The sequence below is a fragment of the Saimiri boliviensis genome, chromosome 17 (assembly GCF_048565385.1).
Source record: "Saimiri boliviensis isolate mSaiBol1 chromosome 17, mSaiBol1.pri, whole genome shotgun sequence".
In the NCBI taxonomy this organism is placed as follows: Eukaryota; Metazoa; Chordata; class Mammalia; order Primates; family Cebidae; genus Saimiri; species Saimiri boliviensis.
Window position 1 is genome coordinate 65,877,146 of NC_133465.1, and position 27,966 is coordinate 65,905,111.

The 27,966-nt window shown below is 43.7% G+C and overlaps 1 protein-coding gene across 5 annotated transcripts in view; it reads right to left on the minus strand.

Annotated features, from left to right (window-relative positions):
• RNF157 (ring finger protein 157) overlaps positions 1 to 27,643 on the minus strand; it is a 93,254-nt gene extending 65,611 nt beyond the window's left edge. For 3 of the 5 annotated variants that reach the window (XM_010342395.3, XM_010342397.3, XM_074388993.1), the window contains exons 1-2: positions 27,281 to 27,642; positions 9,072 to 9,190 (exon numbers count right to left, since the gene is read on the minus strand). In XM_010342395.3, coding sequence (XP_010340697.1) covers positions 9,072 to 9,190; positions 27,281 to 27,368 — 207 coding nt within the window. In that variant the 5' untranslated portion in view covers positions 27,369 to 27,642. Of the gene's footprint in view, positions 1 to 9,071; positions 9,191 to 27,280 lie in introns of all 5 variants that reach the window. The other 2 variants (XM_010342396.3, XM_074388992.1) reach the window with 2 other exon arrangements.
• Between the last annotated feature and the right edge of the window lie 323 nt (positions 27,644 to 27,966).

The window sequence follows — 27,966 nt, forward strand, 5'->3', positions numbered from 1 at the left end:
CATTCATGACTATCACCTTCTCTACTGCATAGAAAGAAGAGGTAAAACTTATTATTTTTCTTTTTTTGAGATAGAGTCTCGCTCTGTCAACCAGGCTGGAGTGCAATAGTGTGATCTCGGCTCACTGCAACCTCTACCTCCTGGGTTCAAGCAATTCTCCTGCCTCAGCCTCCCAAGTAGTTGGGAATACAGGCACAGGCACCTGCCATCACTCCAGGCTAGTTTTTGTAGAGATGGGGTTTCACCATGTTGGCCAGGCTGGTCTTGAACTCCTGACCTCAGGTGACCTGCCTGCCTTGGCCTCCCAAAGTGCTGGGATTATAGGTGTAAGCCACCATGCCCAGCATATGAAAACTTCTTAATACTCATGGCTCTTCAGATATGAACCCAATTTGCCTTTGCAGTCTCAGTTGCAACCGGCATCCCTCACCGTCCAATCCTTATCGACTACTCACCTCTCTGTGCACCCAAAGCACACTTTAGTATCTCCATGCTTCCTTGTATTGCTTATTAATTAATCCTGCCTCAGACACCTCTCCTCTTCTCTCCTACCTAGGAAATTCTGCTTATCCCTTCAGGCTAAAGGAGTCACCTCCGAGAAGCCCCTGCCCTGGATAGTAGGGCATCCTCACTGCTCTGTGCTCCAGAGCACTCAGGTCCTCTCTCATAGAACCTATCATAGTCCCTCGCAGGGTGGGCACATCAGCTGCCGCACTCTGCAGCAAGCCTCTTCAAGTCAGAGGTCATGTCTTTTCATATCTGCATTCCTAGTTCTCAGCACAGTTTCTGACTCATAAATATTTGTTGAATGAATGAATGGCACTAGGACTAACAGAATAATGTTCTCTTTTTTTGCCACAAAGCTCTGTATGTGCAAAAATCTCTATATCATAAATGGATATACAGTTAAGTTCCTTTGAATAACTTGTTCTTCCTGACACATGTAATCAAAGGGTTCAATCTACAGAAACTAAATTTGAGTACAACTTTCGGTATATCTGTACTAGAAAAAAGACGAAAAGTACACTCTGTATGCACCTTATTTCTTTTCTTTCTTTTCTTTTTCTTTGAGACGAGTCTCACTCTATCACCCAGGCTGGAGTACAGTCATGATCTTGGCTCACTGCAACCTCCACATCCTGGGTTCAAGTAATTTTCCTGCCCCAGCCTCCTGAGTAGCTGGGATTACAGGTGCCCGTCATCGTGTAATAGACTAATTTTTGTATTTTTAGTAGAGACAGGGTTTCATTATGTTGGCCAGGCTGTTCTTGAACTCCTGACCTCAAGTAATATGCCCGCCTCAGCCTTCCAAAGTGCTGGAATTACAGGTATGAGCCACCACGCCTGGCCTCTTTCTTTCTTTTTTTTTTTTTTTTTGTTTGTTTTTTTTGTTTTTTTGAGATAGGGTCTTGCTCTGTCACTTAGGCTAGAGTGCAGTGGCACAATCATGGCTCTCACTGCAGCTTTGACCTCTTGGGTGCAAGCAGTCCTCTAGCCTCAGCCACCAAAGCAGCTAGGAATACAGGTGTGTACCACTACCCCAAGCTAATTTTTCTTTTTTTTTTTTTTTTTTTTTTGTAGAGTCAGTGTTTTGCTATGTTGCCCAGTCTCGTCTCAAACTCCTGGCCTCAAGTGATCCTTCTGCCTCAGCCTCCCAAAGTGCTGGGAATAGGTAAAAGCCACCATGCCTGGCACATTTTAGTTTTTAAAATAATGCCAGCAGCCAGGCATGGTGGTTCATGCCTGTAATCCCAACACTTTGGAAGGCCAAGGCACACGGATCATGAGGTCAACAGATCGAGACCATCCTGGTCAACATGATGAAACCCTGTCTCTACTAAAAATACAAAAATTAGCTGGATGTGGTGGTGCAGGGCTATAGTCCCAGCTGCTCGGGAGGCTGAGGTAGGAGAATCGCTTGAACCCAAGAGGCAGAGGTTGCAGTGAGCTTAGATCGCGCCACTGCACTCCAACCTGGTGACAGAGTGGACTTCATTTCAAAAAAAAAAAAGAGAAAACAATAATGCCAGCTGTGCAGCCCTGGTTTCAGGCAGCATGAGGAAGAAGTTATCAATGGGGCCCGGTTACAGAACACACAAGAGGAAATGGACTATTAGTGGCAAGGCTAAAACTCAACTACTTTCTTTATAAAATGAGAGGAACGGTTTGAACTTCTGTCTACAAAAGGCAGGTAGAGGCAGGGCACAGTGGCTCATACGTATAATCCCAGTACTCTGGGAGGCCAAGACAGACAGATTACTTGAACAAAGGAGTTTGAGACCAGCCTGGGCTATACAGTAAGACACTGTCTCTATAAAAAATAAAAAAATAGCCAGGCATAGTGGGGCATGCTTGTAGTCCCAGCTACTGGAGAATCTGAGGTGGAAGAATCACGTGAGCCTAGGAATTCCAGGCTGCAGTGAGCTGTAGCTATGCCACTGTACCCTAGCTTGGGTAACAGGGCAAGACCCTGTCTCAAAAAGAAAAAAAGGGCAGGTAGGAAGGAGTCAAGGCAGTACTTGATACTCTGACAATCCTAATTTCACTAAGCCTCTAAATAACTTAGAGTTTGGGCAGTAATTATCTCAACAAAATAAGATCCAACTCAATAAAGGAGCATAAAAGTAACACTAGCTCTTCCACCACATAGGAAGGGAAGAGACGGCCTTTATTTAACATTTTATAACTGATTCACAGACACCTTAGTTCCTCTAGATAGGGAACCAGAGCAGAAAGACCTTCAGAAGCCTAGTTTACTATTTAAGATAGTACTTAAAAACCAGTGAAGAGGCTGGGTGCGGTGGCCCTTGCCTGTAATCCCAGAACTTTGGGAGGCTGAGGTGGGTGGATGGCCTGATGTCAGGAGTTCGAGACAAGCCTGGCCAACATGGTGAAATCTCATCTCTGCTAAAAATACAAAAAAATAGCTGGGTGTTATGGCAGGCACCTATAATCCCAGCTACTAGGGAGGCTGAGGAAGAAGAATCACTTAAACCCGGGAGGCTGAGGTTGCAGTAAGCCAAGATCTCGCCATTGCACTCCAGCCTCGGCAACAACTCCATTTTAAATACAAACAAACAAACCAGTGAAGATCCCTCTACACCTAGAATGATAAACAGCTGTAGAAATAACCCACTGGAAAGGTAGCAAGTATAGCTAACATTGCTGCATGCTGCTTTTTGTCCAGCAATTCCAAGACATCTTCCAAGCATTACATTCTTCTAAAGTCAGAACTGTCTCCATGTTACAAGTAGGTAATTTGAGTGCCTGAGTGATACATTTGCCAAGAGTTTAATGTTAAGATATAAATAAAACTTGAAATCTAGATTCCAACTCTCTTCCACCATCTTTCTGTACACACACACACACACACACACACACACACACACACGTTTCTTTAAATCTGACCCTTAAGACTTGATAATAAATTTGGCTTTGGGCTGGGCTTGGTGGCTCACGCCTGTAATCCCAACACTTTGGAATGCCGAGGCAGGGAGACTGCTTGACACCAGGAAATTGAGATCAGTCTGGGCAACAAACCAAGACCCTGTCTCTGCAAAAAAAAATTTTAATTGGCCCAGTATAGTAGTATGCACCTGCAGTCCCAGCTACTCAGGAGACTGAGGCAAGCAGATCATTTGAACCCAAGAGTTTGAGACTTCAGTGGGCTATGATCACGCCACTGCCCTCTAGCCTGGGTGACAGAATGAGACCCTAGCTCTAGGGGGAAAAAAATTGGCTTTGATGGATTATCCTAAGAGGTAGATCTGTGGTGTGAAGCTCAAATAATACACTTTTTAGTCTGCTCTTTCAGAAATGACAGGAAATTCCAGAAGCCAGGAAGTCTATGGCATTTATACCTTAATATAACAATTAATTTTAGTGTATTTCACTGCCCACATTCATTCTCTCTGCAAAGAGGAGCCGCTCTTGCTGCTGGATGGCTTTAAGAGGTTGTTCTCTTTCTCACTCCTCTGTAACCTAAGACTCAGGTGCTGACACCCAAGATCTTTTGCTAGAGAGTGGAAGTCAGCTGTTTAGAACTCAAGCTACATGTCAATCTTCAATCTCTGGGCCTTCCCCCAAACAAGCCTGATGTGCAGTAACGGCAAAACCCAGAGGTCAGCTCAGCAGATGGAATTACACATGGAATACAAACTCTGACGAGGCACTCCAGGAGATCATATCACTGCCACTCGTTCTACTTTTATTTATTTATTGAGACAGGTTCTTGCTCTGTTGCTGAGGCTGCAGTGAACATAGCTTATTGAAGCCTTGGCCTCCTGGGTTCAAACGATCCTCCCACCTCAGCCTCCTGAGTAACTGGAACTAGAGGCATGCACCACCATGCCTGGCTATTTTTTTAAAATCTATATTTTGTAGAGATGAGGGTCTTGCTATGTTGCCCAGGCTGGTCTTCAACTTCTAGGCTCAAGAGATCCACTGGCCTTGGCCTCCTGAGCAGCCGGGACTATAGGCATGAGCCACTGCACTGGCCTGATTCCACTTTTAGATATCTATCAATATTTCAGAAATTGCACTTGAAGATCGACACAGTGGACTCACAAACAGGATGTGGACAGAGTTCCTCAGTACACCTGACCTGATTAGCAAAAATGGCAGAGTGGCTCAGGCTCTGGAGCCAGACTGCCAGGTTCCAATCCTGATCCCTTACAGGCTGTGCAGTCTTTATTTAAACTCTCTGTGCCTCAAGTTCTTCACCTGTTGGAAGAAGACCTTCCTCATTATGATGTGAGAACAAAAAGAGATAACACAGATGAAAAGCTTAGATCAGCCCTGGCAAAAATTAGATGTTCAAATGTTAGCCATTATTATTATCAAATGACCTGTGGGGAAAAGAAAAGAGAAACATGCTGCACTTATCCTCTATACTACATTTCTATGTAGCTATATAAAGTTCTCTGATTTGCTTTCCTAATTTAAAACTGTGTCTTTTATTTTTTTATTTTTTTTTTAGATTTTAAAAAATTTTACTCCTGCCAGGCGTGGTGGCTCAAGCCTGTAATCCCAGCACTTTGGGAGGCCGAGGTGGGTAGATCACGAGGTCGAGAGATCGAGACCATCCTGGTCAACATGGTGAAACCCCGTCTCTACTAAAAATACAAAAAAAAATTAGCTGGGCATAGTGGCTCGTGCCTGTAATCCCAGCTACTGAGGAGGCTGAGGCAGGAGAATTGCCTGAACCCAGGAGGCGGAGGTTGCGGTAAGCCGAGATCGCGCCATTGCACTCCAGCCTGGGTAACAAGAGCGAAACTCCGTCTCAAAAAAAAAAAAATTTTTTTTACTCCTTATAAAACCATAAAATTGTGTCTTTTTAAGACATTCGCCAGGCATGGTGGCTCACACCTGTAATCCCAACACTTTGGGAGGCCAAGGTGGGTGGATCACCTGAGATCAGGAGTTCAAGACCAGTCTGGCCAACATGGTGAAACACCATCTCACTTGCTCTTAGCCAAAAAGCCGAGAAGTAACGTGAAACTCCATCTCTACTAAAAAAATACTAAAATAGCTGGGCATGGTGGCAGGCACCTGTAATCCCAGCTACTCAGGAGGCTGAGGCAGGAGAATCATGTGAGCCTGGCAGACTGAGGTTGCAGTGAGCTGAGATCACATCACTGTACTCCAGCCTGGGTGACACAGTGAGACTCTGTCTCCAAAAAAAAAAAAAAAAAGAAAATTCATTTACTCTGTGCAACATCAAGTATACTTGATTACTACATAAAAGCAACAACAAAAACTCCAATGTTGATGTTCCTTTTTTAAAAAATGGCATTTATTTGTTGATTGATTAAGATGGAGGAGTCTTGCTATGTTGCTCAAACTGGACTCGAACTCTCCTGGGCTCAGGTGATCCTCCCATTTCAGCTTCAGCCTCTACTGTGCCCAGCTTGATCTTCTTTGGAATAAACCCTCAACTTTGGCCAGGCACAGTGGCTCACACCTGTAATCCCAGCACTCTGGAAAGCTGAGGTGGGTGGATCATGAGGTCAGGAGATGGAGACCATCCTGGCCAACATGGTGAAACCCCGTCTCTACTAAAAATACAAAAATTAGGCCGGGTGCGATGGCTCATGCCTGTAATCCCAGCACTTTGGGAGGCCGAGGCGGGTGGATCATGAGGTCAAGCAATCGAGACCATCCTGGTCAACACGGTGAAACCCCGTCTCTACTAAAAATATATTAAAAAAAAAAATTCACTGGGCATGGTGGCGCGTGCCAGTAATCCCAGCTACTCAGGAGGTTGAGGCAGGAGAATTGCCTGAACCCAGGAGGCGGAGGTTGCGGTGAGCCAAGATCGCGCCATTGCACTCCAGCCTGGATAACAAGAGCAAAACTCCGTCTAAAAAAAAAAAAAAAAAAAAAAATTAGCCAGCTGTGGTGGTGCGTGCCTGTAATCCCAGCTGCTCAGGAAGCTGAGGCAGAAGAATCGCTTTAACCCGGGAGGCAAAGGTTGCAGTGAGCTGAGATTGCACCATTGCACTCCAGCCTGGGCAACAGAGCGAGACTCCGTCAAAAAACAAAACAAAACAAAACAAAAAAGCCTCAACTTTAAGGTCAAGGCTGCTACCTAGCATTTCACAAAGTGTTCAGTTATTCATAGGTTGCTACAGGCAAACTTGGAAAAAGTTTGCCAGCCAGCATAACCTTCAAGTTGAACCTAAAGTAACATTTACTACAAGCTTGTCCAACCTGCAGCCTGAAGGTAGATGGCTTTTAATGTGCCCCAATACAATTCATAAACTTTCTTAAAACATTATAAGATTTTTTTTGAGTTTTTGTTTTGTTTTGGTTTTTGTTTTTAGTTCATCAGCTATCGTTACTGCCAGTGTATTTTGTGTGTGGCCCGATGTGACAATTCTCCTTCCAATGTGGCCTAGGAAACCCAAAAGATTGGACATCCCTGATTTACTTATTTTTATATCATCTTTTTGGATTGAAAAGGCTGAAAAAATTTTAAAAATATACAAACTATTTTTACATCAGATGAAAGGAAAAAAGACAGAAACAGATGCAAACATCAAGTCCATGCTATTAATAGAAGAAATGGCTACTTTCGAAGCACAAGCTGACTCCCTGGTGAGTGAGCAAATATTTTTATCAGCTCTACTGGAAAAAAAAGAAATATCTCTCTACTCTAATTATCAAGGCAGTAGTAACAAAATCAAAGCGTAGACATTTGATAGGTATTAGTTGGCATAGTTTAATTTGAAGCAGACAAGATTTGGTATTTTGAAAAGCGTGCTACTGGACTAAAAATTAGCAGAGGAATCACTCCAGACAGAAAGGAAAAGAACAATGAAAACCAGCAAAACAATTATTTTTATGTTAAAGCTCAAGATACAAGACCATCATCAGATCAATCTTCCTAGAAAAGCAGTTTCTCCAGGTCACTCACCTATCTAAAAATCTTAAATATTCCTCATAGTCTACAGGAGAGAGTAAAAAAACCTATCAAGGTAAGAGAGCTGCCAACTACTTTCCTATTTTTTTTTTTTTTGAAACAGAGTCTTACTCTGTCCCTTAGGCTGGAGTGCAGTAGGGAAACCTTGGCTCACTGCAACCTCCATCTCCTGGTTTTAAGCGATTTTCCCACCTCAGCCTCTGGAGTAGCTGGGATTACAGGCAGGTGCCACCACGACCAGCTAATTTTTGTTTTTAGCAGAGATGAGGTTAGGGCCAGGCTGGTGTCGAACTCCCAACCTTGGGCCTCCCAAAGTGCTGGGATTACAGGAGTGAACCACCACACCCGGCCTACCTTCCAATTGGGCCAGACTGGTTTCCTTACTTGTTGCAGGCAAGAACCAACCATGCTCATTTCAGCTCTGTATCCACAGTGCCTAACTCGGCACCTGACACACAGTAGTTGCTCAGTAAATGTTTGTTAGTTCAACAACTTGAATGATCTGAGGCCTGTGCTCTCGGTGCTGCACTCCTGGGAAGGCCTCATCCAACCCACCGTTCTTTGAAGGCCAGCTCAACTTCCTGCACTCTTCTCAGCCTAACACTGAAGCAACCTGCCCTTGCCATTGCCTTCTCCCACTCTGGATTCCCACCAAATCCAATCACTTCTGATCTTTATTGTTATTTAAACATTTCCTGTTTCTGTGTTTTGTCTGCTCCACCAAACTGGGAGTTTCTTGAGGACAGCAGAATTTTCAAGGCAGTGAGGAGCACTGGAAAGATTATTGATCTGTGACAGGCAAACCTAGTTACATGACTTGGAGAAAAATGTTTATAAAACTCTTCAAACAATGCTTAGAACGTAGAATGCACTTCATAAATGCTGGCTACTATCATTATTCATCTCTCGGAACACCTCAGTTCTCTCACTTATAAAATGGAGTGATAAGTTCTACGTCAAGTGGTCTTCATATGGAACAGGAGTCTCTAGGACCTTCCTAACACACAGGAGCCACTCAATAGCCACCTGGCAGTTATTATTACAAAGACTCCTGCTGGGTGCAAAGAAGGTGCTTAATAGAAGTTTATGGGATGAGCTGAAGGAACAAGTGAGAAAAATGTATTCTCATATCAATTCATACATCAACAGAAACACTTTCAGTCATTCAACAAACATTTATTAAGGCCTTATCAGGTTTTGTTCTAGGTTTGGGATAATACAGTAAAAACAGTCCTTGTCTTATGAAACCTACATTCTAAAGGGGAGGCAAACAATAAGTAGAGAAAGACAAATCAGTTAAAGTTTGGTGTTAAGTGCTATGAAGAAGAAGAAAAAAAGGTAAGCCCTTGGAAAAGGGCTGCCTTAAGATGTGGCATTTAGGCAGAGATCTGGATCCTCAAGAAAGCTTGATTTTGTGAGACTCATCCTCACCCTCACAAGACTCCAGGAGTTCCTCCACTCCTCTAGCACCGAGAGACCCTGTACAACCAAGGAGGCTGCAGTTTGACTTCTAGTGCCTCTCTCTCAACACAGATCAAACACATTCAGCTACAAACTGCTGAATGAGCAACTGCGAACTTATTTTTTGTTATACTTTTTGAACTGGCAACTTAAGCTCCAAGAGGGAGTAAACTGATTACAGCCATACCACAACTGGTCTGTTCCCCAGAAAGTTCAGATCACTGTTCTCTCCAAACAGGTAACCTTCAGGATGAGTTGAGTCAAACTTCTCTCCTCCCATAATAAAGTGGCTGGCAAAATAGCTTCCTAGAGAGAAACAAACAGAAAAAAAAAATCAAACAACCAGAAAACAAACTATATGTAATTTTTAAAAAGCTGATTTTTAAAAATGTTAAGCCTTTGGGCTGTGTGTGGTGGCTCACACCTGTGATGTGACTGGGTTTGGAGAGCTTCCAAACAGGGGAATACTTGAAGATTTCTCAATACTTTGGGAGGCTAGGGCAGGCAGATCACTTGAGGTCAGAAGTTTGAGACCAGACTGGCCAACACAGCAAAACCCTGTCTCTACTAAAAATGGAAAAATTAGCCGGGTGTGGTGGTATGTGCCTGTAGTCCCAGCTACTCAGGAGGCTGAGGTAGGAGGATCTCTTGAACCCGGGAGATCAAGGTGCAGTGAGCTGAGATCCTGCCACTGTACTCCGGTCTGCGCGACAGAGCAAGACACTGTTTCAAAAAAACAAAAAAGTTAACCCTTTGAATGAATAATTAGAGCAATTTCTAATCCCAAAAGTGTTTTCTTTTCCTGATTTGGGACAATGGCACAAAATAAGTAAAATCATAGCAGGGAAAACCCAAGATACCAAACATAGAATAGATCACCGTTTCCCTTTTAACATTCTTAATTGAATTCTTCTCATGATCTGTCTAAAATACCTCCAGTCAAAAGACCAAGAGGTCCTACAATGCACATTAATGATCATATATATCTTTTTGTTCCTGATTTTTGCCCTTAAATTTGAAGTAGTTATTCCATGTGTTGAAGAATCTCAGATACAGGCATCAGCATATATATACACTATGATATTATAAAATACTTGTTTAATCTTCAATCCATTTCCTGGAATACAACTCTTAAAATCTTTGGAACATCAAGGCCAGGCACGGTGGCTCACACCTATAATCCCAGCACTTTGGGAGGCCAAGGGGGAGGCCATCACTTGGGATCAGGAGTTAGGGACCAGCCTAGCCAACATGGCAAAACCCTGTTTCTACTAAAAATATAAAAATTAGCCAGGTGTGGTGACACACGCCTGTAGCCCCAGGTACTTGGGAGGTTGAGGCAGGAGAATTGCTTGAACCTGGGAGGCAGAGGTTGCAGTGAGCTGAGATCACGCCACTATACTCCAGCCTAGGCAACAGAGAGAGACTCCCATCTAAAAAAAAAAAAAAAAATCCTTGGAATATCCAAAGTGATGTCCTTTTTTTTTTTGAGACAGTCTCTGTTGCCCAGGCTGGAGTATAGTGGTGTGATCTCAGCTCACTGCAACCTCCACCTCCTGGGTCAAGCTATTCTCCTGCCTCAGCCTCCCGAATAGCTGGGATTATAGGCACCTGCTACCATGCCTGGTTAATTTTTGTATCTTTAGTAGAGATGGCGTTTCACCATGTTGGCCAAGCTGGTCTTGAACTCCTGACCTTGGGTGATCCACCCACCTTGGCCTTCCGAAGTGCTGGGATTACAGGTGTGAGCCACCTCCCCAGCCAAAGTGATGTCTTTACATATGCTAATGAATTAACCAGTGGCTGGCTGCCCCTAGGTAGCCTCAGGATGGTGGCTGGTCACTGGAAAGAACATGGCAGAATTAGAAGGTTGGGACTTTCAGCCTATCCCCCAACCACTGAGGAAGGGAAGAGGGGCTGAAAGTTATCACCAATGTCCAATGATGTAATCAACCATGCTATGTAATGAAGCTTCCATAAATATCCAAAGGACTGGGTTCGGAGAGCTTCCAAACAGGGGAATACTTGGAGGTTTCTGGAGGGTAGCATGCCCAGAGACGGCATGGAAGCTCTGTGCCTCTTCCCACATAACCTTGCCCTGTGTTCCTCTCTCTGTATCCTTTGCAATATCCTTGATAATAAACTGGTAAATCTGTTCCCCTAGTTCTGTGAGCCTCTCTAGCAAGTTAATCAAACCCAAGGAGGGGGTTATAGGAACCCTGCTTTCTGGTTGGTTAGCCGGAAGCACAGGTAAAACAACCTGGGGCTTGCGATGGTCATCAGAAGTTGGGGGCAGTCTTGCGGGACTATACCTTCAACCTGTGGGATCAGACGTTATTTTCAGGTAGTTATCAGAACTGAAATGAATTGGAGGACACACAGCTGATGTCCTCTGCAGAACTGAGTGGTTGCTGGTGGGAAGAATCCCCACACATTTTGCTGACCAGAGGATACAGAAGTTTTCTTTGCTGCTTGTGTTGTGAGAGTATAGGAGAAACTGACTTTTTCCCTATATCTGCAGATACATTTCTTTGCCTAGATTTTCATAACCCAGCTTAAAGCTACACACAGAAATCTTGGTACCCACCTATTACTACTTCTATACCTCTATAACCTTCTATGATGAAGGTTCTTCTTCATCATAACTTGCTTCAAAACATGACTGTCTCATAGGAAAATATGAATTTAAATAATACACCTATCCCTGGCTTTCCCTATCAATTACCACACCGACTATGGTATAAAATAAGAGGACAATTTAATGCTATGAAAGAAGGCTACACACATATCCTCTCCACCTCAAATTTATTAACAGTGCTAATGGCCAGAGTCGCTGGGATGCTGGGACATCAGTCATGGCAGGGCCTCTTTGTCCCTTCTTAATCAGCCAGGAGGCAGAAATATTTTCAATACAATATATAACCAAATGAAACCAGCAGTCAGGGCCAAAATTCCCATCAGCCTCATCCAGACAAACCAAGGAACGGTGCCAGGATATGACAGAACTGAGAAGTCACCAAAGGAGGCTTAGGTTATGCTGAAAATTCCATCTGGGAATACATTTTAAATTTGATGATTAAACAAATGCCTCTTACCCCTAATTTCTGTTGTCTAATTCTCCCATGAAGGTAAGCTCTTCAAAGTAAAGAACACATCCCGTAATATACCTTTATCAACACTCTCATATACCCCATTTCTGAAATTAATACAAAGAACTTACAAATGGTGAAAGGCTTGCTTGTGTATAATACAGTGAGAATACACAAACTCCCCAAATCAGTTACAATTTTTGTTGAAGATTTGTAGCAGGTAGGGTGTGATGGGTCTTGCCTGTAATCCCAACACTCTGGATGGCTAAGGCAGGAGGATTGCTTTAGGCCAGGAGTTCAAGACCAGCTTGGGCAACATGGCAAGACCTTGTCTCTACTAAAAATAAAAATAAAAAAATACAAAATACAAAAATACCCGGGCATGGTAGCCTGCACCTGTAGTTCTACCTACTCAGGAGGCTGAGACAGGAGGGTCACTTGAGTTTAGGAGTTAAAGGTTGCAGCGAGCTACGATCATGCCATTGCACTCCAGCCTGGGGAGCCCCTGTCTCAAAAAATAATAAAGAAATAAAGAAAAAAGAAAATAGTAAAAAAATATTTATAGCAAACTAAAAAAAAAAAATGAGATTTGGCTCTTTGAGCCTGTGGAGAAGCCATAGGAAGGAAGACAGAGAAGAAAATTCTAGCAAAAACTGAACCAAACATTTATTTATTTATTTATTTATTTATTTATTTATTTATTTATTTATTGAGACGGAGTTTCGCTCTTGTTACCCAGGCTGGAGTGCAATGGCGCGATCTCGGCTCACCGCAACCTCCGCCTCCTGGGCTCAGGCAATTCTCCTGCCTCAGCCTCCTAAGTAGCTGGGATTACAGGCACGCACCACCATGCCCAGCTAACTTTTTGTATTTTTAGTAGAGACGGGGTTTCACCTTGTTGACCAGGATGGTCTCGATCTCTCGACCTCGTGATCCACCCGCCTCGGCCTCCCAAAGTGCTGGGATTACAGGCTTGAGCCACCGCGCCCGGCCCCAAACATTTATTTTTAAAATTTTCTACACATGGAGCTTTAGACTAGAAACACCTATTAAACAAAACAATTTGGATAAAGTCACTCACCACAAAGTGAGACAACTGTTGAATTAAACAACCAGGAAAACATTATTTGAGGGTAATAATACAGACAAAATCAAAGCAATCACTGAGGAACTCTTGAAAGTCACCAATCAAAACTTAAAGAGACAAAGGGCAGCCATCTGCAGTGATACAACAGTGGAATTCATCATCTAGGAAAGCTTAATTATCAATTATTTATGTCTAGCACTTGCTAGCCCTATTTTCCAAGTGCATAATTTATGGAGAGGGGAGGTACCTAGTTGCCTTAAGTAGAAGCAGGTATCTCAAATAATTTAAGTCATTTACTGATGAACCTTAGTGAGACATATTTTTGTGTACATTAGGGATTTTATGTTTATCATACACTAGGTAAAATTGGAAGAGTTAAAGATGTTACATGGATGGATGGCTTGCCCAAATCACGAATAAAGAAAGGGGAGAAGAGAGAGAGTTTGACGTCTGGAGTTGTCTAGGTTGACCTCAGGGTGGGACCACTGAGCTTCCAGTACCTGTGAGAGCTTGGGAGAAGGATCTGAGGGAGTAAAATCCATGGATGATTGGCTTAGAGGTGGCCATGATTGAACCTAGAGAGAGAGGAGCATTAATGATTTGGGGGCTAAAGAGTTAAAGCAGGCAACAGGGTTCTATTAGAAATGCCTTTTTATGCCATAATATTAAAAGAAAATAAATGACCACAAAAGATGTGTAGGGCTAATTGTAGTTTTGCCTTGCATTAAAATCAAAAATAGTCTGGGCATGGTGGCTCACACCTGTAATCCTAGCACTTTGGGAGGCCAAGATGGAAGGATCACTTGAGCCCAGGAGCTCAAGACCAGCCTAGGCAACATGGTGAGGCTCTGTCTCTGTATATTAAAAAAAAAAAGAAAAGAAACGATGGTATATTCAGTCAGTAGAGTATTATGAAGTCATTCAAAGTGGTGTTGTAAATCTGTATCTACTGACATTAAAAATGTTCACAATATATTACAATTAGGCCCTCATCTCTACAAAAAAATTTAAAAAATTGCTAGGTACTGTAGCACAAGCCTGTGGTCCCAGCTACTCAGGAGGATCAGGTGGGAGGATCACTTGAGCCCAAGAGGTCAGGTCTGCCATGAGCCATGACTGCACCACTACATTCCAGCCTGGGTAAAAGAGCAAGACCCTGTCTCAAAAAACAAAAACAAAAATAAAAAATCCCACAAAAGCTGTATAAGCTGTATACTTACAACTGCGAATGATTTTCTCAGAATTACATAGTTGGTGGCCAGGCACGGTGGCTCACCCCTGCAATCCCAGCACTTTGGGAGGCTGAGGCAGGCGGATCACCTGAGGTCAGGAGTTCAAGACCAGCCTGACCAACATAAAGAGACCTCATCTCTACTAAAAATGCAAAATTAGCCAGGTGTGGTGACACATGCCTGTAATTCCAGCTACTTGGGAGGCTGATGTAGGAGAATCACTTGAACCCTGGAGGCGGAGGTCGTGATGAGCCAAGATTGTGCTATTGCACTCCAGCCTGGTTAACAAGAGCAAAACTCTGTCTCAAAAAAAAAAAAAAATTAAAAAGTTAGCCAGGCGGCTGGGCGCGGTGGCTCAAGCCTGTAATCCCAGCACTTTGGGAGGCCGAGGCGTGTGGATCATGAGGTCAAGAGATCGAGACCATCCTGGTCAACATAGTGAAACTCTGTCTCTACTAAAAACACAAAAAATTAGCTGGGCATGGTGGCACATGCCTGTAATCCCAGCTACTCAGGAGGCTGAGGCATGAGAATTGCCTGAACCCGGGAGGCAGAGGTTGCGGTGAGCCGAGATCGCGCCATTGCACTCCAGCCTGGGTAACAAGAGTGAAACTCCATCTCAAAAAAAAAAAAAAAAAAAAAAAGTTAGCCAGGCATGGTGGCATGTGCTTGTGATCCTAGATACTTGGGAAGCTAAGGTGGGAGGATTGCTGGAGGTCAAGGCCACAGTGAGCTATGATCACACCACTGGACACCAGCCTGGGTAAAAAGTGAGACTCTGTCTCAAAAAAGGGAAAACAGGCCAGGCATGGTGGCTCATGCCTGTAATCCCAGCACTTTGGGAAGCCAAGGTGGGTGTATCAACTGAGGTCAGGAGTTTGAGACTAGCCTGGCCACCATGGTGAAACCCCGTCTCTACTAAAAATACAAAAATTAGCTGGGAGTGGTGCTTATAGTCCCAGCTACTCGAGAGGCTAAGGCAGAATCTCCTAAACTCCGGGAAGTGGAGGTTGCACTGAGCCAAGACTGCACCATGGCACTCCAGCCTGGGTGACAAAGCAAGACTCCATTTCAAAAACAGAAAAACAAACAAATAAAACCAGAAAGAAAGTAAATACAGTACAGCGCTCAAAAAATAAAGGAGAAAGGGGATAGCAGAAAAAAAGCAGAATAAGTTTGCTGACAAACTTTAGGTGTAAGTGAAAGAGTCAAAGGAGATAATTGAAATCAAATGCTGGGGTAGAGGAGGGTGAGTGAAGAAGTTACTAGTTATGTGCATATTATTCACAGTAGGAAGCTAATAATAATAACAGTAATAACCTAACAGTAGTATACAAAGATTTAATAAGGGTTTTATGGTGAAACATATTTCACCATATTGAAACCTCATCTCCACTAACCATTAAATAGCCATTAGAGAAAAATACAAACCTTCCTAAATCCAAAAAATACATCTTAAAAAAAGAGCAAACCAAACAGACTACATAGTGAACTATATAAATTTATATATATATTTATATACATATAAATGTAACATAAAATGGCCAACCTTAAGCCAAACATATCAATTATATCAATAAGTATAAATAGGCTTAATTTCTATTAAGCTACCATGCATGTAAGGAAAAGTGGCTATGAAGATATATACATATCAATTAATATTTTTAAAACAAGCAATGTAAGGATAAATCATAAAACTTTTAAAGCAGTTATCTATAGGAAGAGGGAGGGAACTAAGTGGAAGGGAGGAACAGACAAAAGCTAGATTTCTTTGAATACGCATCATTTTGTGCATCTACCACTGCAACCCTGTAACATTTTGCATAATTATAAAATTAAAATTTCTGTAAAGCAATTCCTAAAAATCAAAAGTAAAATGAAACAAACGAACCTAAGTGCGTGTGTAGTTAGTGGAATAACCACAGAAAGAGAAACTATTCCCAAGAACTTTAAAAGACTAACTTAACTGTACACCTCAATAGGAAAGAAAACTGTAAAATATATTATCTCAGTTTACAGTAATCATATTATTGGTGGCAGTATTTTCTTCTGAGAATGTGGCATTAAGCAGATGAGTAATTATGTGATATTTCAACTTTATCATACCTGGTGTATTGAGAATCAGAGAGAAAGTTAAAGAAAGCCAAGTTTAAACAAAAATCATGTAGTCCTGAATTTGTATTAGAAATATCAATAAAAATGCATGATGTGTATTTTATCTTTCCAAACAATATTTCCTAGTTCTGGCCACTGAAAAGGCCTAGAAACAAAGACCTGCAAAGTAGGAGGGGGTGCCTCTAGCATCCAGTCTGCAGTCTCCAAAAGTCATTTCCCACTAACAGGAACAAGGGCTCTTTGGAGGCCGCATTCCAAGTCTGTGGCAGAAAATACACAAGATGGGACTAGAACATCTTGTCTTTTTCTTTTTTTTCTTTTCTTTTTTTTTAACCCCACTGCCCTAGAACATCTTGTCATACCAGATAACAAGGACGCTCTCAAAACCTACTAGGGTCATGTCCAAAGGACTCAAGAGCTGACTTAAGGAGGTTCCCGCAGAGCAAAGATGGAATATATTAAGCTTCATCAGGATAATAAGGGCAAGGAATAAAATAAGCCTATAATTTATAATCATATCTTAAAAAAAAAAAACAATCACCACTGAAGGATACTAGTAAACCAATTCATTATTATGGAAACCAGTAAGTAAAGGGAAAGCCTCAAGCATTTATCTTGCCTTTCTTTTTTTTTTTTTTTTGAGACGGAGTTTCGCTCTCGTTACCCAGGCTGGAGTGCAATGGCGCGATCTCGGCTCACCGCAACCTCCGCCTCCTGGGTTCAGGCAATTCTCCTGCCTCAGCCTCCTGAGTAGCTGGGATTACAGGCACGCGCCACCATGCCCAGCTAATTTTTTGTATTTGTAGTAGAGACGGGGTTTCACTATGTTGACTGGGATGGTCTCGATCTCTTGACCTCGTGATCCACCCGTCTCGGCCTCCCAAAGTGCTGGGATTACAGGCTTGAGCCACCGCGCCCGGCCCTATCTTGCCTTTCTTATATGAACTGTACCTCTGGGTGAGTGAACAATTAATAGATGAGGAGAGGCCAGGTACCATGGCTCACATTTGTGATCCCAGCACTTGGGAAGGCCTTGAGCCCAGAAGTTTGAGACCAGCCTAGGAAACATGGCAAGACACTGCTGGTTGCAATGGCTCAAGCCTGTAATCCCAGCACTTTGGGAGGCCAAGATGGATCATGAGGTCAGGAGTTCAAGACCAGCCTGGTCAATATGGTGAAACCCCATCTCTACTAAAAAGGCGAAAATTAGCCAGGCATGGTGGCAGGCACCTGTAATCCCAGATACTCAGGAGGCTGAGGCAGAATTGCTTGAACCCAGGAGACGGAGGCTGCAGTGAGCTGAGATCGTACCACTGCACTCCAGCCTGGGCCAAAGAGCAACACTACATCAAAAGAGATACTCTTCTTAGATCAAAAGATTTAATGCTTTTTTTTTTTTCTTTTTTAGAGTTAGGGTCTCACCCTGTCACCCAGGCTGACATGCAGTAACCAGATCAGAGCTCACTGCAACCTTGACCTCCTGAAATGAGGCCATCCTCTTGTTTCTGCCTCCCAAATAGCTGGAACTATCACCATGGTGCCTATCACCATGCCTGCCTAATTTTAAAAATTTTTTGTAGAGATGAGATCTCACCACGTTGACTGAGCTCAAACTCCTAACCTCAGGTGATCTTCCTGCCTTGGCCTCCCAAAGGGGAAGGATTGCTTGAACACAGGAGTTCAGTATCAGCCAGAGTAACATAGCGAGACCCTATCTCCATTTATTTAAAAAAGAAAAAAAAAGGCCGGGCATGGTGGCTCATGCCTGTAATCCAAGCACTTTGGAGACCAAGGTGGGCAGATCACCTGAGGTCGGGAGTTCAAGACCAGCCTGACCAACATGGTGAAACCCTGTCTTTAAAAAAAAAAAAAAAAAAAAAATTCTACCTTCAATGCCTTTTGCTACCAAGACCCCACCCTTTCAGTTACCAAGCTCTTGCCTTTATTTTATCCAAAGCCATTCCCTTTATGCTGTTATTTTAAAGAGCTTTACTGAAGTATAATAAACATGGCATAAAATTCACCCTTTGAACAATTCAGTGATTTTGGTAACCATCATCACAATCCAGTTGAAAACATTTCCATCACCCCAAAATGTTCCATCATGCCCATTTACAATTAATTCCTACTCCTATTATCAGCCTTAGGCAAATACTATTCTGCTTTCTATCTCTACAAACATGCTTCTTCTAGCCATTTCACATACACAAACTCATGATATATAGTCTTGCAACTGGTTTCTTTCCCTTAGCATAATGTTTTTGAAGTTAAATCATGTTGTGTATCATGCATCAGTAGTTCATCCCATTAAATTGCTGAATATGGCCAGGTGTAGTGTATCATGCCTGTAATTCCTGACCTTTGGGAAGCTGAGGCTGAAGGATGGCTCAAGACTAGGAGTTCAAGATCAGCCCAGGCAACAGAGTGGGACTCCATCTTTACAAAACATAAATTTAAAAAATCAGCTGGGAGTGGAGGCATGTGCCTATAGTACCAGCTACTTGGGAGGCTGAGGCTGAAAGAGTTCGTCAGCCTAAGAGGTTGATGCTGCAGGGAGCTATGATCACACCCCTGCACTCCAGCCTGGGAACTAGAGCAAGAGCCTGTCTCTAAAACAAAAACAAACAAACAAAAAACTAAATTGCTGAGCAGTGTTTCATTGTATGAATATAACATGGAATAAACAATGCAATTTGTTTATCCATTCATCAGCTGATGTACACTTGGATTATTTCCAGTTTCTTGGCTATTATGAGCAATGTTGCTATGAGCATCTGCATCCATGTCTTTGAGTGCACATGTTTTCATTTTTTTGGACAGATTCATAGGAGTGGAACCGCTGAATCATAAGACAAATTTATGTTCCCCTTTTTAAGACATTGCCCAATTTTCCAAAGTGGCTGTACTATTTTACTTTTTCCATAGTACTTCATAAGATTCCAATTTCTTTGCATTCTCAACATTTGACATTGTCTGTCATTTCTATTTCAGTTACCCTAATCCTAATAGGTGTGAAGTGGTATCTCACTGCAGTTTTTTTGTTTTGTTTTTCTGTTTTTGTTTTGAGATGGAGTCTCGCTCTGTCGCCCAGGCTGGAGTACAATGGTGTGATCTCGGCTCACTGCAACCTTCACCTCCATTTCGAGTGATTCTCCTGTCTCAGCCTCCCGAATAGCTGGGACTACAGGCACCTGCTACCATGCCCATTTAATTTTGTATTTTTTTTTTTTTTTTTAGTAGAGACGGGGTTTCACCATGTTGGCCAGGCTGGTCTTAGACTTCTGATCTCAGGTGAACAGCCTGCCTCAGCCTCCCAAAGTGCTAGGATTACAGTCATGAGCCAATGCACCCAGCCTCATTGCAGTTTTAATTATATTTCCCTAACAACTGCTGATGTTGAGCATCTTTCCATGCATTCATCAGCCATTCCTATGTCTCCTTCAGTGAAATATCTATTCAACTCTTGTGCTTTTTTTTTTTTTTTTTTTTTTTTGAGATGGAGTCTCGCTCTGTCACCCAGGCTGGAGTGCAGTGGCGAGATCTTGGCTCACTGCAACCTCTGCCTCCTGCATTCAAGTGACTCTCCTCCCTCAGCCTCTCGAGTAGCTGGGACTATAGGAGTGTACCATCACGTCTGGCTAATTTTTTGTATTTTTAGTAGAGACAGGATTTCACCGTGTTAGCCAGGCTGGTCTCCGTCTCCTGCCCTCATGATCTGCCCACCTCAGCCTCCCAAAGTGCTGGGATTACAGGTGTGAGCTACTGCACCCGGCCTCCTGTGCATTTTTTAATTGGGTTGTCTGTCTTCATAATACTGAGTTGTAAGAGTTCTTGATATAATATTGATACACAACCTTTATGTGATTTGCAAATATTTTCTTTCAGAAGGTAGCTTGGCTTTTCATCTTTTTACTGTCTTTTCAGGTGGAATTTTTTTTTTTTAAGAAATCCAATTTATTATTATATTTTACTTGGGTGGATTTCGCTTTTGGTGTCATATCTAAGAACTTTTTGCCCAATCCAAATCAAATAAAAAATTTCTCCTATGTCTTCTTCTAGGAGTTTCATAGTTTTCACTTTGCATTTAGGTCAATGATCCATTTTTATTTTTATTTTTCAACTAATGACAAGGTCTTAATCTGTCACCCAGGCTGGAGCACAGTGGCACAATCATAGCTCACTGCAGCCTTGAATTCCTAGGCACAAGCAAACCTTCTGCCTCAGCCTCCTGAGTAGCTGATGTCATGCCACCATGCCTAGCTAATTAAAGAAAAAAAAAGGGCCGGGCGCGGTGGCTCACGCCTATAACCCCAGCGCTTTGGGAGGCCGAGGCGGGTGGATCACGAGGTCAAGAGATCAAGACCATCCTGGTCAACATGATGAAACCCCGTCTCTACTAAAAATACAAAAAAAAAATCAGCTGGGCATGGTGGCGCGTGCCTGTAATCCCAGCTACTCAGGAGGCTGAGGCAGGAGAATTGCCTGAACCCAGGAGGTGGAGGTTGCAGTGAGCCGAGATTGTGCCATTGCACTCCAGCCCAGGTAACAAGAGCGAAACTCCATCTCCAAAAAAAGAAAAAAAAAAAAAAAATTTTTGTAGAGATGGGTCTCACTCTGTTGCCCAGGCTGGTCTTGAACTCCTGGGCTCAAGCCATCCTTCAGCCTTCGCCTTCCAAAGTGCTGCAATTACAGGCATGAGTCACCATACCCGGCCCCATTTTGAAAATAGCTTTATGGAAATACAATTTATATACCACAGAATTCACCTATTTAGTGTGTACAATGGTTTCTAGTATATTAACAGTATTATACAACTATTTGCCACTATCTAATTTTAGAACACTGCCATTACCTCAAAAAGAAATCCAGTAGCAGTCATAGCTCATTTCTCCCCCCACCCAGCCTCTGGCAGCCGCAGCCACAGCCACTAATCTACTTTCTGTCTCTGTGGATTTGCCTCTTCTGGGCATTTCTTATAAACAAGATTATTCAATGTATGGCCTTTTGCACCTGGCTTCTTTCACTTAGTATAAAATTTTCAGGTTTCAGCTAGGTTGTCGCACATATCAAATCTTCATTCCTTTTTATTGCTAAATAGTATTCTATTGTACAGACTTACCATATTTTACTCATCAGCTGTTCTATTCATTGGCTGATGGACACTTGGGTTATTTCCACCTTTTAGCTATTATGAGCAATTCATGTACAAGTTTTTATATGAATGTATTTTCTTCTTCTTTCTTGGGTGTATATCTAGGAGTAGAACTGCTGAGTCATACAGTAACTAACCACTTGAGAAACTGTCAAACTGCTTTCCAAAGTGGCTGCACCATTTTACCTTCACACCAGCAGGGTATGAGGGTTTCGATCTCGCCATATCCTTACCAAAACTTGTTATTATCACTTTTTAATATTATAGCCATCCTAGTGGGTGTGAACTGGTATCTAATTGTAGTTTTGATTTGTATTTCCTCGATAGTTAAAAACGTTGATCATCTCTTCATGTGCTTACTGTCCACTGTGTATCTTTTTTGGAGAAATGTCTATTCAAGTGCTGTGACCATTTTTAATTTATTATTGAATGTAAGAGTTCCTTATATATTCTAGATACAAATTCTTGTCACATTTATGATTTATAAATATTTTCTCCCATTCTCTGGGTTCTCTTTTCACTCTGTAATCCATTTTGAGCTAATTTTGGTGATGTAAAGAATAGGTCTGAGTTCATTTTCTTTTTTGCTCGTCCCAGCATCATTTGTAAAAATGACTATCCTTTCCCCATTGAATTGTCTCAGTACTTCTGTCAAACTCAGCTGACAATAAATGTAAGGATTTCTGGTTCATAACTCTGTTCCATTGATCTATATGCTTTTCGTTGTGCCATTATCACACTATCTTGATTACTGTAGCACTGTTGTAATTATGCGTATAGGAATTTTAAAAACAGCGTAGTGGTAGTCCTCCAACTTTGTTCTTTTTCAAAATTATTTTGGACGTTTTAGTTAAAGTGTCAAATTGTGCCAACCAAATAATTCCTTATTCTGTAGTAAGTTACATATTTTTTAAGTGTATGGTTTCAAATCTACTATTAAATTGACACTCCTAAAGCTAAGAAAAACTTATATAGAAACTTTTTTAGTTATCTGACAAAGACTTATTACTCATGCCTTTAAAAACTGCTCTTGCAATAGGAAAGACCCATTTGACAAGCATACATGTACTGTAAAATAACAAACATTTAGAGAATGATGATGTAGAGAGATGTGACACATCTATGGCCAGATGCGGCAGCTCACTCCTGTAATCCCAGTGCTTTGTGACACTGAGGTAGGAAGACTGCTTGAGACCAGGAGTTCAAGACCAACCTGGGCAACATAGTGAGATACTGTCTCTACAAAAGCTTTCAATCATTAGCCAGGCAAGGTGGTATGTGCCTGTAATCCCAGCTACTCAGGAGGCTGAGGCAGGAAGATCACTTAAGCCCAGGACTCTGAGGTTACAGTGAGCTATGCTAACACCACTGCACTCCAGCCAGGGTGCCAGAGTGAGACGCTGTTCCTAAAAATAAATTATTTAATTTCTAAAAATCTACAATCAGTTGACACTAAGTAAAGGAGATTAGCCTTGATTATATGGGTGAGCCTTGTCTAGTCAGTTGAAGTCCTTAAAAGCAGAAACCCAGGTTTAACCAAGCTAGCTGGTCAGGACGCTGATTACCATCCTGAATTTTTATAGTAGGTTTAGTTCTTAAAGACTTCAGCAAAACTAATTATTCCTATTTTCCAACTTATTTCCTATTTTTCAAAAATACTCAAATATGTGGGGGGAAACAAACTAGATTTATGAGGTACTGGTTTATATAAATTAAACTGTCTTTATAGTATGCCTATTTCTTCCTGTATAGAGAAAACAGGCTCTTATCAACATGGACTTTTAAAAATAACCATCTCTGCAAAGTCATACCTTTCTTTGCAAAACAAATTATCTTGGGCTTTTAAAGATGCAAAGATCTTAGAGAAGGATGTATGACCTGTAACTCAAAAATTACAAAGGTACAACCAAATATAGCAAAATCATGCTCTAAACTGCTTTCTGTGCTAATGTAGAAATGCTATATAGAAACTCACACCACACTTTCTATTACTTAAATAATATTCACACATTAATAAATCTAAAAATCACTTAATACATAACATTATTCATTGTTGCATTGTTTGCAACAGTAAGATACTGAAAAAACAATCCACAGATGTTCATCATGGGGCAGGGGTGGGGGTTAGGGGGTGGGGAGTTGAGGAGGGATAACATAGGGAGAAATGCCAGATATAGGTGATGGGCAGGGAGGCAGCAAACCACATTGCCATGTATGTACCTATCCAACAATCTTGCATGTTCTTCACATGTACCCCAAAACCGAAAACGCAATTAAAAAATATATATATATACATATATATGTGTATATATATATTTGTTGACAGGTTTTAAATGTTTTATTTCAATGTGCATACAAAACTAAGAAGTTCCATTAAAAATACTCAGAAAAAAGCAATTTCTGCTGGGCACGGTAAACATCATTACAAGGGCAGATGATGGTGTTTCTTTCTGAAGTAACCAATCCACAGGTAGTGCAGCTCTAGCCACTTTCCAGCAAGCCAGGTAGTGGTCTCAACTTAACACCCAGGCCACAAGGCATGTCATCTGGAGAAAACTGACTCTGTTGCTTGCTTTGTTCCACTATCAGTACTCAGGATAAGGAGACTTCTCAAAATCGGATTTGGCCGGGCGCGGGTGGCTCACGCCTGTAATCCAAGCACTTTGGAGGCCAAGACGGGCGGATCACTTGAGGTCGGGAGTTCAAGACCAGCCTGACCAACGTGGTGAAACCCCATCTTTAAAAAAAAAAAAAGGATTTCAATTGTGACACAAAATGGCTTTACTCCATTAATCTTGGAATGATTGTTTTAAGTCATGTGTTTCAAGTACAAGTTCAAAACCCAATTCCTTGAAAGGCAGAGGCAGATGGTATAGTATAAAGAACACTAACTGGCTGAGAGACCATAGCTATGCCAATTCATTTCTATGGGTCTCCATTTTCTTATTAGTGAAATCAATGGGAGGCCAAGGTGGGAGGATTGCTTGAGACCACAGGTTCAAGACCACCCTGGGCAAATAGTGAGATACTGTCTCTACAAAAAACTTAGCCAGGTGTGGTGGCTCACGCTTCTAATCCCTGCACTTTGGGAGGCCAAGGCAGGTGGATCACCTGAGGTCAGGAGTTCGAGACCAGCCTGGCCAATATGGTGAAACCCCGTATCTACTAAAAATACAAAAAATTAGCCGGGCATGGTGGCGAGTGCCTGTAATCCCAGCTACTTGGGAGACTGAGGCGGGAGAATTGCTGGAACCCGGGACGTGGAGGTTGCAGTGGTCAGTATCTTGCCACTTCATTCCAGCCTGGGCATGACAGAGTAAGACTCTGACTCAAAATAATAATAATAATAATAATAATTAAACATTAGCTAGGCATGGTGGTAATGGCCAAACTCTCTTGAAGATTCCTTTGAGGACTAATACTGTAATCCCATAAAGAGCCAGGTCAATTCAATTATCAAAAGAAAGGCAATGCCTCTATCTAGAGCGTATATGCAAGCTCACATAGGCTTCAAATACACAAAGGTTTGCTGACAGAGACACAGATGTTCTGATTCTATTTTCTGTGCTTTAGCTTCAACAGAAATAATTGGTCCACTGGCTGTAAAGACTTCTCTCATGTGTAACTTCTGATTTAACATGAATTACAGTTTTACAGTTAAGTAAAACTTTTAAAAGATTGGTAGAGTAGAGAGAATTATTTAAGGCAAAGTATTGAGTGTGTTAATTAACAAAAAAGTTTGGTTTGGTCTATTATCCTTCTATTACCATCACCCAAGATTCATACTTGTATAAAAATGCTTTGGGGAACAGCCTTCCAGAGGTTTATCTCCGTTAAGTTTCACATGTGAAGGGAGGGGTGAATACTTTCCTGAGGCAGCAAACACTTTTTGAAAATTCCAAGCTCAGCAAAGTATGCTCCATATTCTGATCAATAAAAGCCATGTGGTTTAAGAAAAACCGAGTCCACAAATACTGCTGCATATTTTTGTCTATTAAAAAACAAAATCAGCCGGGCGCGGTGGCTCAAGCCTGTAATCCCAGCACTTTGGGAGGCTGAGGCGGGTGGATCACGAGGTCGAGAGATCGAGACCATCCTGGTCAACATGGTGAAACCCCATCTCTACTAAAGATACAAAAAATTAGCTGGGCATGGTGGCACGTGCCTGTAATCCCAGTTACTCAGGAGGCTGAGGCAGGAGAATTGCCTGAGCCCAGGAGGCGGAGGTTGCGGTGAGCCGAGATCGCGCCATTGCACTCCAGCCTGGGTAACAAGAGCGAAACTCTGTCTCAAAAAAAAAAAAAAAAAAAAAAAAAAAAAAAAAAAAAATCCATGCCTTCTTTAGCATTGATTTTATGTAGTCATAATCAGTCAGAGCTTTATTAAAATACTCATGACCCACAGCTTTATAAAACAATTCATCATATTCATCTTTGCAAGGATTCATTCTTCGGCACAAAAGCAGTGGGAAACACAGCTCTGGCAGACACTCGGCAGGGATACGGGCAGGTTCATCGTCTGGCCCATGCTTTTACCTGGCAGACACTGGACACACTGCTGAGAAATCAGCTCATCTCATTAGCAATGTCTCTACTCTACCAAAAAGAGACGAGGCTCCGCTCCAATTCTGACACCTCATTCCAAGATCACTAAAATCTCCATCAGGTCCTAAGCCAGAGAGAAGAAGGTGAAGTCTTCCATCCCGAGAAGTCCATCCCGAGAAGTTTTGAGAATAAGATCAAAAGTAATTTAAAAATAACTGCAATTAAAGGAAAATTACTCGCAATTAAACGTAAACACCAGCTAGGTCATGCAGCAGCAATTCACATTAGCTGGTGCTCACATAACTCAACTACCTTCCTGTGATTCTCTGCTTTGCTGTCAAAATCCTCCTCCATCTCCGATGCTGATACCGCAACCTAGAGACTGGAGACATCCATCTCTTTAAAAAGTGAAGGTTTGACTCTGATAACAGACATAATACGTTTCCACTATCTCTGCCTTGATCCAGAGCTAGTCTCACTCCAAAACCCAGGCTTGCCGCAACGCTGGCAAAGGGGCAATCCGAGTGACGCTGATACTCAGATTCCCAAACATTTCTGTTACTTCCCCCCACCTCCACCCGCTTCTGACAGCCTCTGGAAAGGCACCAGCACTGCAAATGCATGTTTGGCTTCCATCCTCCGCAGGCACTAGCAGCTTTTCCAGAAGAAACCTAATTCTAACCTTTCCAGAGGCTGGGAGGCTGCAGCGCAGGGACAGCACCTGGCGAAGGTGCCTGTTAGGGATGCCGAGGCCGCCTTTCCCCGGCCCTAGGTTCCCGCGAGGCAAACGGGCTGTGGGCCGGACCCACCGGGTCCGTGCCGGGCGCCGACCTCGCCTGCGACGCCGCAGCCCCGCTCCCCGGGAGCCGCAGTCCCCGCGGGCACGCGTCCCCGTCACGGGGCCGATTACAATGGAGGCCGCTCCCGTCCTCCGGTGGAGGGGCTCGGTGCCCTCGGTGACCCCCGCCAGGCCCCGCAGGACGCCTCCTGCGCTAATTCGCCCGCGGCGGGGGAGACCTCGGCCTTCTCGAGGACCTCCCGCGCTCGAAGATCGTTTCCGAGCGGCCGCGACGACTGGGTCCCCGAGGACCCGTATGCCCCCCTCGGGCCGTCCCGACCCGGACCCCCGCCCCTGTCCCTCTCCCTCCTCGCGGCCGCGGCGCTCGCCCGTCCTCACCGGACTTGGGCGGGTAGCGGTACACGGAATTGGACGGGATGTCCACCTCCTCCACTCCCGCGTGCTGCCGGCTCGTCAGGGCCCCCATGGCTGCTGCGGCTGCAGCCCCAGCCCGGCTCCGGCTCCCGCGCCGCCCTCCGCGCCTCACCGCGGCCGCCCGCCCCGCGCCCGGTGCGGGGGTCGACTGCCCGCCGCGGCCGGCTCCGTTGCGGCGCTGCGGCTCTGCCAGCAGGGAGCCCCCGGCGCGCCGCGCACCATCCTCCGCCGGGCACCACGGCGGCGCCTCTGCCTAGGGGACTGCGGGGCTGGGCCGGGGGCGCCGCCGCCGCCTCAGGCCCCGTGATGTCAGCGGCAGCTCCGCGCGGGGACCGCGGCGGCTCCAGCCAATGGCGAGGCGGGGCGGGAGCGCCCACGCCGGAGCAGCCAATGAGCGCCTGGCTGCAGCAGGAGCCGGCGGCGCGTGCCTAGCGCGGGGAGTAGCGGCGGGACTCGGCGCTGGGACACGGCCTCGGGACTCGCGGCGGGGGCGGGGAGAGGGCGCGGCCGGGGTCTCGTGGCGGGGGCGGGGCCGGCCGGAGCTGGGACCCCGGGAAGCGAGCGCTGAGCGGGGCCCGGACGTGTCACCCCTCCACGGCTGTTTATCCCGGCTCGGATGACCGCGCAGGGAGCCGACCCCTCCCGCGGTC